Source organism: Cyprinus carpio, chromosome B16 (assembly GCF_018340385.1).
Source record: "Cyprinus carpio isolate SPL01 chromosome B16, ASM1834038v1, whole genome shotgun sequence".
Classification (NCBI taxonomy): Eukaryota; Metazoa; Chordata; class Actinopteri; order Cypriniformes; family Cyprinidae; genus Cyprinus; species Cyprinus carpio.
The window spans coordinates 10,954,847-10,966,305 of NC_056612.1; the positions used below are offsets into that span (position 1 = coordinate 10,954,847).

At 38.8% G+C, this 11,459-nt stretch overlaps 1 protein-coding gene across 1 annotated transcript in view; it reads right to left on the reverse strand.

Annotated features, from left to right (window-relative positions):
* sntb1 (syntrophin, basic 1) overlaps positions 1-9,799 on the reverse strand; it is a 49,228-nt gene extending 39,429 nt beyond the window's left edge. The window contains exon 1 of the mRNA XM_042740708.1: positions 9,095-9,799. Coding sequence (XP_042596642.1) covers positions 9,095-9,602 — 508 coding nt within the window. The 5' untranslated portion in view covers positions 9,603-9,799. The remainder of the gene's footprint in view (positions 1-9,094) is intronic.
* Between the last annotated feature and the right edge of the window lie 1,660 nt (positions 9,800-11,459).

The following is an 11,459-nucleotide window of genomic DNA, read 5'->3' on the forward strand; positions in this document are numbered from 1 at the left end:
GGTCCACTTTGGCATATTTTTGTTAATTATGATTTTTTTTTTTTTTTTTTTTCGTCGATACTGAAACACGCGTGAACTACAAAGCCTATTTTTTCATAATAGTTGAGCTTGAAATAGGCAACATCACGAATATGGAAACGTTTGGATTTCTCCCGAATGAGAGCCCAACCTTACCTTATGGTTCGCTTTAAATTATTATTCATTTATTTTTTGTTTGTTTGTTTATAGTTAAGCCTATATTATTATATACTGCAATTTTATTTATCCATTAGAATTATATATTTGTAATTATTGTTCTGTTCTGATAAATTTGTAACATTTAAAGGATTTGTTGTAAAGTGAAGAGAACTAAAAATATCCTGTTGGCACATTAGGCCAGCCGTTATTATTTCTGAATGTAATAAAATGCAACTTATACATGACTTATATATTTTTTTTCCTCTCACAAACTTAATTTATTTTTTAGCCTGTTTTAAAAAATAAATAAATAAATAAAATAAAAAAACATGCAGCAAACGAAAATAGGCGATTAATCGGTTAAAATTTGTTACTGTGGGGTAATTATAATTATCATATACTTAGGAACAGAGTCTGGGCCTAATCTAGGCTATCCAGTGTTTTTAATTTTTTTATTTTCATTGCATCTGAAAATGACTTTGTGCAGCACATTCACTTCGCACGCTCAACCTGCCTCGCGCGTTGCTCAGCTGTGGACGATTTAAAAATGTTTGATATAAAGGTTGCTGTCCCATTTTATACAGGAATTGTTCATTAAAAAAAAAATAAAAAATCGAATTATATTGTTAGTTCTAATTATATTGTTAACACAAGTTCATTTAGGCTATTTAACATGCACTGTGACATTTTACCCTTTTTAACTTATAAACTCCTTGAGATTTTAAAGTCAGTTTAATAGTATTGAAGTTCAAGTTTTTTAAAAAAGGTTTTAAATGCTTAAATTATTTCTATGAATTAATAATATGTTATCAGGTTTTAATTGCTTAAATTATTTCTATGAATTAATAATATGTTATCATGTTTATTCTTGTAGAAAATAAGTGTTTATTCTTTAAGAAAATAAGGGAAAAAAATGAGAGACGATCCAAATATTATTCATATTTGTTTTTGCTTCACCTATTTATGTAACCTACAATTATTCTAAAAACAGTGTAAAAAAAAAAAAATAATGTCATTAAAAGTGCCATCGGCATGAGTAAATTTGACCGTTATAGAATTGTGACTTTAAAGGTTAGTGATTTAGGAGGTGAAAAATACTGTGAAAGTAAAAATGTTATGGGATTTTAAAGCATAACAACTGAAGGTCTAGAAACGTTAGCCAATAAAGCATTTTTATAACAATGTTATTTTTAAACAATGGCACTTAAAGTTTTGAACTAAAATATTATTTCAACCATATAGCCTGTGAATAAACAAAATCACTTTTCAATGAAAGAACACTAAGAGTTTGCTTCTGGTGTTTGGATTTGTACTTCAATAATGAGCTCCAAGTTTAGGAATAGCCAACACGGTTTTTTTTTATCTCTCTCTCTCTCTCTCTCTCTCTCTCTCTCTCTCTCTCTCTCTCTCTCTCTCTCTCTCTCACTCACTCACTCACTCACTCACTCACTCACTCTCTCTCTCTCACCACGATAACAGCATTAATTTACAATGAAATACGTCTTCCTCCAGGTAGAGTGAATGTTTTTCTGTCTTGCTACTTGCGGACTTTGAAGCTGGGTCAGTTAGCGCGAGTCCCGCTCGAAGCGGGAGCAGCTGATGGAGGACTCCGCTTGGTCTTAAAGCCTTCCGCAAACGCTACGTTCACAAATAACAATGATTTTCGTAAAATAATGATTAATTATCAATTGATAATTTGTTATTATTATGGTCTTGTGAAAACAATAATATGGGCTGCGGGAAAATAATGAATAAAAAGAGTAGGGCTGCTGTGAGTGCAGGCATGTTTCAACCCAGTAACATGAGAACACAGCGTTCCTCACAGCCAACAAACAGACCGAATTCAGTTCAGCTGGAGGGGGCTGGGGGTAGTTCTGTATCGCTTGTGGGGGTCGAGATAAAGGTGTGAATCTCTTGTTCTTTCATATGGACAGTGTCTTATGAGGGTATCAAACTTGCAGAACAGGTTTAGATAGGACTCGTCATTTTGGTTTTAGGGCAACTTTGAAGAAAGGTTATGATCCACTTCAAATGTTGACTAATGTATAGCGCAATATAGTTTATTAGTTATTATAACTTCAGAGGAAGTTGCCTTAACTCAAAAATAAATAAATAAATAAATTCGCAAACTGTTGCGTTAATTTTATTTTGTTTCGTCTAAACAATATATTTTTTTAGACTATGAAATATAAATTCTCACAGAATGTAGCCTATAACCAATATATTGAACCATCTCTTTATGTTTTTCTAAATCCCAAACAGAGTCCAGACATCAGTATGATCCGTCTATGATGTTTTATAGGCTTTTTTAGATTTGGGAATACACATGCGTTACAGACATGACAAAAAAACATTTTGGAGTTTTTGGAGACATTATTATTATTATTATTATTATTATTATTATTATTATTATTATTTATTTATTTATTTATTTATTTATTTATTTATTTGTAGCCTATTTACAATGCACAAACCAGAGGCAACAATATCTGCAGAGAAGGAATCAATTTTATTTCAATTTTCGTTTTTGTGTTTCAGAGGAAAAATCAGTGTTAAAGCATCTCTCCATTAAAGACCGTTCTGAAAGAAGAATTTATGCAAACGCGTATAAAAATGCTTTAAAAACTTTAACAGAGATGTCTAGAGGCTATTTAATAGATCTGCCTCCCATGTAAGATTTTTCTAGTTACTAGTCGTTCATTTGTCATTATTCAACTAATCGCAGGATTATATTTACATCTATAATCCATAATGTGCCTTAATATATTTCGCGCTCAAGCACATGCATTAGCAGAAGTAGCCCAATAATTGTAAAAAAAGGAGACATTTTAATTATTTATTAATAAACAAATGTTTTCTTGTCGGCTGCAAGATGAAATTCACAGTGCTGACTTTATCCACATGAACGCGCATTTAAAGAGAAATACAACCTTCACAGATTACATAATGCTTTCGTTCTGAATTGATTTGTTTAAAAGACATTTCAAGCTTTCTGTAGATATATTTATCATGTATGTGAGACACCACAATTTTAAGTTAATTCATTATCAGGAAAAAATTCAAGTGATCTAGAGGGCGCCTCCTTGTCCTGCATGCGCATTAATAATTTTCGCACAAACACTTAAATATGAATAATTATTCACATTTTGCATGTGCATTACAACGTAAATTATTTTTTACATGCAATTATCCAAAATAAAAACCAAACAAGATTTGTAATGAAGATAAAACAAATAAGAATAAATGCTGCGCATGCACTCAGCATCACTCTTGCACGCAGACATTTTAAATACATGCATTTAAATGCCGCTGCAATTTTATTTTTTTTTTTAACTTAAATTCTATGTAAGCAAGTAACGGCGGCTCCCTTTAAAATCACTGAAGTTGTCTATTAATGAAGCTCTTTTTTACACCATTTGCACTTTGGTGATTATAATGAGAGAACTTGAGTTTAATCGTGAGGAAGTTTTATTAATCCGTCCATTCTTTAGAATTTCAATGATTTAGCTAAATCGTGCAGGTTTAATTTATTCGTTTCTTGTTTTAATTAGGCCTAAATAATGGGAACGAAATTATACAGTGCCTCACGTTTTAATAAAGAAAATAATTTATAAAACACGCAACAATTTCTTACAGACAAATATGTTTCCCCAAAAATTTGTCTGTCAAAATAAAGGACAGGTAACGAATAACAAAAATGCATGTTGTTTTATTAAAGGAATTTTAAAATATAAATTAAAATATAGGCCTAATATATGAGAATATTGACATTTTGCATATAGATCCATGTAGCCTAGCTCACTAAAATAGCCACTTTTAATGCTCTGATGCAAAGTAAACCACAATTTCTTTTGAATAATATAACACATAATTCATATTATATAAATAATACTGCACACCTATTAAATGTGTCAAATCTAAAATATGGTGTAATACTGTGTAGCTTAGAGAAAATATAAGCACAGGCACAGGCACAGGCTTGACATTTATCCTGCTTGAATTCGTTCTAAGAAATGCACATAACTTCATAATCACCAAACTTTCATCTGTGAATATTAAATATTTTTAACTATAGTGTTTTTCTTTCATTTTCCCTGACTGCAGCCGTCAAATGTAACACATCAGCGAGGCAAAACTGACGTCTATTTGCGAAAATGTGCTTTGATGTGCTTGTTTGAAAACTTGTGATTTAAAGCGCCACTCAGCGGTCAAAAGCTGCAAATGCACTTTCCAGACGCCGCGGCGGCGGTACGAGCGGCGGTAGAAGTGACGTTTTGGATGTCTACCTCCTCGACGACTGGCTCATACTTGCTCAGTCTCAGGATCAGTTGTGCGAACACAGGGCCTGTTGTCTCATCGGCCTGTGCCAAACCTTCACCCCGTGGTCAGACCTTGCGTTACTTCGGGCAGGAGTGCCCCTAGACCAGGTCTCCAGGCATGCTGTGGTTCACACAGATGCCTTAACCACCGGCTGGGGGGCCACATACAAAGAGCTTGCAGTGTCAGGGGTTTGGATGGGGCCCTAACTGCACTGGCACATCAACTGCCTTGAGTTGCTGGCAGTGCACCTTGCCTCGATCCATCTAAAAGGGCGCTTACGAGGCAAGCATGTACTAGTCTGCACAGACAACACTGCAACTGTTGCGTACATCAACTGACAAGGTGGTCTGCGCTTCCGTCACATGTTGCAACTCGCCCGCCACCTCCTCCTTTGGAGTCAGAAGCATCTGAGGTCACTTTGTGCTGTTCACATTTCTGGGCTGCTCAACCGGGCAGCCAACAAGCTGTCCAGCTAATTTGGAGACGTTTTGGAACTGCTCAGGTAGACCTGTTTGCCTCTCCATACACCTCTCACTTTTCTACTCCCTGAACGAGGGAACACTGCTGGCTGCGGGCCTATGCAAATATGCATTTCCCCCAGTGAGCCTTCTTGCACAGACACTGTGCAAGGTCAGGGAGGACAAGGAGCAGGTCCTGTTAGTGGCACCCTATTGGCCCACCCGGAATTAATGCTCCTCATGACAGCCCCTCTTTGGTGGATTCATCTGAGGAAGGATCTACTGACTCAAAGACGGGGCACCCTATGGCACCTGCATCCAGACCTCCGGAAACTTCATGTCTGGTACCTGGAAGGTACACAGAGGTTCTAGGTGACCTACCTCAAGAGGAAGTTGACACCATCACCATCACCGTCTACGAGACATGCTTACGCTTTGAAGTGGAACCTGTTCATCTAGTGGTGTTCTTCTCATCGAGAAGAACCCTGAAGACGCCTGATCAGAGTCGTGCTGTCCTTTTTGCAGCAAGGGTTGGAGCAAAGGCTGTCTCCCTCCACCCTCAAGGTCTATGTCGCTGCAATCACTGCTAACCATGACCCCGTAGAAGGAAAATCGCTGGGGAAGCATGACCTGATCATCAGGTTCCTTATGGGATTGAGAAGGCTAAATCCTCCATGGCCCCCCTCTATACCCTCTTGGGAATACAGCACTACAGCAGGGCCCATTTGAGTCTTTGCAGGCAGTCAAGCTGAAGTTTCGGTCAATGAAAACTCTGCTCCTGCTTGCACTAGCCTACATCAAAAGGGTAGGGGACCTGCATGCATTTTCGGTTAACAATTTGTGCCTAGAGTTCAGGCTGGCTGACTCCCAGGTAACCCTGAGGCCCCGGTCCAGCTATGTGCCCAAGGTTCCCACTAATCCCTTCAGGGATCAGGTGGTGAGCCTGCAAGCGCTACCCCCGGAGGAGGCAGACCCAGCCCTAGCTTTGCTCTGTCCCGTCCAAGCCTTAAGATACTACGTAGACCAGACACAAAGCTTCAGGACCTCAGACCAGCTCTTTGTATGTCATAGAGGCTGGCAGAAGGGGAAGGTCATCTCCAAGCAGAGAATGGCCCACTGGATTGTGGATGCCATCACCCTGGCTTATCAGGCACAAGTTGTGCCCTGCCCATTCAGGTTGCGAGCTCACTCAACTAGAAGTGTTGCATCCTCCTCAGCGCTGGCTCGTGGCACCTCACTGGCAGATATCTGGAGCCGGTATCCTCCTGTGTTCTCACCTCAAACAGGTAGAAGCACTGAGTGGCCCTGGCTTCGGGTCGGCTTGCTAAAACCGATCAAGAGAGTCCATATAGTAGACCATGTTGAGCTCCCCCATCCCCTCCGGCAGCCAGATGTGGTGGAGCGTCAAGTGCCAGGCCCTCTCTCAATTAATCAGTGAGAACCGGTAGAGGGCTGGGTTCCATATGTAGAGACCTAAGTGGATCTCATATGTTTAAAGTCCACGGTATGGCCTTAGAGCCCGTGTTTCCCCGGCAAACTCCTGCCATTCCAAGATGGTTACAATCACTTCCAATCTTCCATATGCACCTAAATGGATGTTCATATGTGTATTTGCTTCCAAAACCTCCTTTGGGAAGATTGGAGTTTCCGCAATATCCCTGTCCCAAGTGGAATGGATACATTTTCCCAGTGTTATCCAGTCTTACTGATTGGGTAGTGCCATAGCAGCAGTAGCTGGTCCTCTTGTGGTAAACCCTGGCCTATGCCAAAAAGTAGGGGTGCATGAGGCTCCCACAGGACACTGGAAGGGGCAGTATTTGTGGCATTTTGGTAGGGATCCCAATTCGTCAGTCATCCGACGTGACGTCAAGAGTGACCGACTGAAAGGGAGCGTCTCGGTTACGTATGGTTACATATGGTAACTCTCGTTCCCTGAAGGAGGGAACTGAGACGTCACGTCCCATCGCTGCAGTTCCTGTACCACCACTGAGAGGCTGGGTCACTGGCTCGGCTCCTCAGCGAAAAGCTGAATATGCGCCGCATCTACTGCCTACTTATACTCACGCTGTGATCAGCAGCAGCTGGATGCAATAATCGCATGCCAATGTGCATTGGCTCGTTTAGTTTACACTCAAAGTAGATTGTCTCTCCAAGCAAGATCCCAATTCGTCGGTCATCCCACGTGACGTCTCCGTTCCCTCCATCAGGGAACGAGGGTTACCATACGTAACCGAGACGTTATTCACTGGAAATTCTGATATTCGGCATAGCTCTCAAATCTCATTTATGCATATAATTAAATACAAAACAAACCAGGATTGTTTATGAGACTTCACATCATTCACTATTGCTCCATGGGTAAAAGTTAACACACAGCAATTTTATCTTTAAATTGTCTTGGTTAATTGGAGGATATTTTTTTATGAATTTGTACCATCTCATCCATACATTTTCATATGATCTGAGGGTTGTGTTTAGTGGTGGACCATCATTTTAAGTTTCTTTTCTAAAAACCATAAAATTTCATACAAACTGGTGTGAAATTGCCAATTTGTAAAATAGTTACATTTTTCTTCCATGAGACTGGGTTGGAAAAAGCAGTGTCCAAACGGGCAAAGCAGTGTGCTAAACTTCTTTTGTGTTCCATGGAAGAAAGAAAGTCATACAATACTGGAATGATGTGAGGGAGAGACAGAATTTCCAATATTCTTTTCTCCTAACGGATCCCACCATCAGCCCATCAGCGACTGAAGCACAGGCTAATATGACCTCTGAAGGCTATTCAGTCCTGAAGCATGAGGATATGACAAAAACTACAGCACATCTGTGTTCTCTTAGTCACAAACACGTCAGGTGGGGAGCTGCGAAGCCACTGAACAGGCCAAATATAGATATGAAATCATGGTATTTAGTCGCTTGAATCAACTCGAAAGCAACAAACATAAGTGTTCAGTTTCCAAAGTAATCTGATAGAGTCATAACCGACAAACTTTTACATTGTTTCAACAGGTCAGATGCAGAAATTAAAACACTGACGCACACATCCACAGCTGAGCTCCAATGCCCTGTTTAAATTATTTACAGAAGTAGACTAATCTGACCCTCAGGTCAGTGTACAGGAAAACCCTTAAATATTCTAAAAATGATACAGTGGTATGGGGTTAAAGTTTTTCACAGCAGAGAATAGCTAATGCATAAGAGCAGTAGGTCTGATAGTGAAGGAGCTTTTGAATATACTGTGTGACTGGGATTTTGAGATGTACAAGACACGGAAATACAGATTGCAACAGGATATATTCTTACAATAGTATCTTTGACTGAATAAAGAATACATTTGCCTGATTTGCTGCATTTACTAAAAACTCTCCCACATTCTGATCTTAATAAACACTTTTTTGAAGCATAAACACTGATAAATGCTCAGTATTTCAATACAGTGTGCTATGACCTTAGCTCTTAATTTGCATAAATTGAATAACTTTGCATATTTTGCACATATTTTCAAATGGTACACTATTTGTATATTTTTGCGTGGCAGGTATTTTATTTCTAGCTGCTGTTGCAGTGCAATTATAATGCATTGTGCGTCTAACCACATTTCCTAAAATCTCCAGCTGTATTGTGAAAACCTTCAACATGACTAAGCGGAATGAAAACATCCTGGAGAGTGGCAAAGTTATGCACGTCCCTCTGAAATCTGAGGTATGCTTTTATGATGCAGTGAGAGGCAATCTCATAGCTTTATCACTCTCAAGGGTGCTTTCATCCTTAATGCACAACACCAGAGGGCACAGCAAACACGTCCATCACTTTGGCAATGACCTTATGCAGGTGTAAGTGAAGGACGTGTCTGCAGTACCTTCATGAACACAACTTAAACCAGCCTGGTTTGCTGGTCTGTCCTGGTTTATGCTGGTTTCCAAGATGGTATTTAGCTTGGCAACTTGCTGGTTTTAGAGAGGTAGTGTGCACAGCATACCAGCTTAGACTTGCCAAAGGTGTTTTTAGCATCAAGTAAACCTCATCTACCTTGCGAATGCTGTTTATGCTTCAGTTATTCTCACCAACAGGTCCATTCACACCTGACTCAAAACTCAACAGCCCCACTGACAGTTTTCTAGCCTTTCTCCCGTCCTTACCTTCCAGCATAACCTCTCTGCCCGCTTTCTTCAGCACCTGCACCGCCTCGTCGTGCGTTGCGTCCCTCAGATCGATCGCGTTCACGGACAGTATCGCGTCCCCCACGTAGAGCGCTTGAGTCTGGTCCGCAGCCAGACCTTTGAATATTTTACTAATAAGAATAGGCATTTTGTTCTCCTTCCCGCCTTTGATGCTTATCCCTAATCCACCGACCTCCTGCTTGATAACTTTGACACATCTTTTGCGGTTCGCAATCGCTTCGGGAACTTGTGAATCCGTGAACGGAGTCCTTACTCCGGCTTTGGGACTGCTGGTGGGGTCCGGCTGGTCACTGTAGGACCCGTTGGTGGTGATGCCGTTCAGGTTAACGCTGGCGTCGGTCGCGGGCTCCTCGCAGCTGAGCGTCAGCGACGCGTCGCTTAAACTCGCCAGGACTGCGTGCCATCGCTCTCGTACTAGCACCTCCAAACATGCACTTTTCTGCACTCTGTTACCACAAACCGCCATCTTTGAAGCATTCTTAAAATGCCATGGGATTTCATACACACGCACAGGACTTTACCCCTGGACAGGGAAAAAGTTGTGATTCAGGTTGGATAGTTTCAGCCCCTCTACAGGCTCCACATGCATATCCTCTTTGGGTGGAGCAAATGTCTGAGATGTCCTGTGCATGGCCATGCTGAACTCTCTCTCTCTCTCTCTCTCTCGCTGTCAGGAAATGTTCGGATTGAAGTCTGTGTGATTCATCTGTTAAGTACATCATGATCACAGGCACGGTCTTGTCTTGAACTGTGTTTAACACTAACTCCACAATAAAAGACGACCATTCAAATCTTTCAATCTGCGGTTCTTTTTTGACGTTTGAAGTCTAAATCAGCAGTTTGGGAATTATAAACAATGTTTAGGCTATTAGAAATGTTCTGGTGATACTTCTTCGGTCTAACGTGAACGCGATTCCTGTTGACCAGCGTTTATTCAAGTCACCTCGTTAAAACGCGCAGCCACTAATCATACGTTTGTGGTCATTGAAATATTTAAAACGCCAACTATGATAAAATACAGTTATATTTAGAGCATGTTCTTTTAAGACCGCAATACCTATAATTAGCATCTTGTGTGTAAGTGTGGAAAATAGATTTCCGCTGCTATAATTCACACGAATTGCGGTGAAGTTTTTTGAATTAAACCGAAAGTTGCTTTGTGCCTTGACTCACTGTTGTCGTAGAATGTACGTAATGGAGAAAAAGTTATTTGTGATGATTATCTCCAAGCAAGGTGACAAAAACGGATGTGTTGCATGTAAACAAAACACTATAAATGTACAGTCCGCCAGACCGCACGACTGTCAGTGACGCTTAAAAGGTGAGTTTTCAGTGCCATCTAGTGTTTATTCTTAGTTACTGCATTTACATGACACCTACATTTGTAAGCATTTTTTTTTCTAATGTCTAAAGTATAACCCTATATATTTATGTTTAAATACATTTCAGAATAGGCTATAGAAAAAAAAATACAATAAATTTACATAAATATATTTCTACCAAAATATGTTTTAGTCATTTTTTTTGTATATATTTGAAAAGCAATATATTTCAACCCAAGAAAATAGTCAGATATCAAATTTAAAGAAGTATTATTATTATTATTATTACTATTATTATTATCTCTAGGCTATTGCATTTAGCCTAAATGTAGGCTACTGTAAGACTGGAAATGTATTTTTTTTATTTATTTATTTTTTTTTTTGCAATAAAATACTTAACATATATTTAACATATATTTTTGTATATGAAGGTTGACATTAAATATATTTTCTATTTCAAAAATATGTATTATATATATATATTCATTGAGCTTCACTGTTTATAACATCTATTTAAAATACATAAAAATATATTTTAGCCACAAAATATGGGTTATAAAGAGTTTTACAAGGGGCCATGCCATATAAAAATCTTACTTGCTACTGTGAAATGTAGAAACAAAATAATATTTTATTTTTAGACAGGTAACAGTTTACACAAAAATAAAAACATCAAAACATGACAAAACTATGCAGTTGTTGAATACATACTCATTTTTAAATTTGTTTTTTTTGCTTTAAGTAAGCAGTTTGTTTCTGTACTTGACTAATGATCAAAGCAAGAAAAAAAAAGCTGTAGATTAAATTAGTTCCTCAAAATAAACATTTTCTAAATTGCAGGTTATATTTACAAACTTAATAGTGATCCTTTTTATGTTGCATTTCCACTGGTTCAAAAGCTGACTTTGAAGCAAACACTATGATCAAATACAATACAGCAATCAAATGTGATCAGAAGTGATTTCATTAAGCTATCTAAAGAAAACGAGAAGAACAGTAGT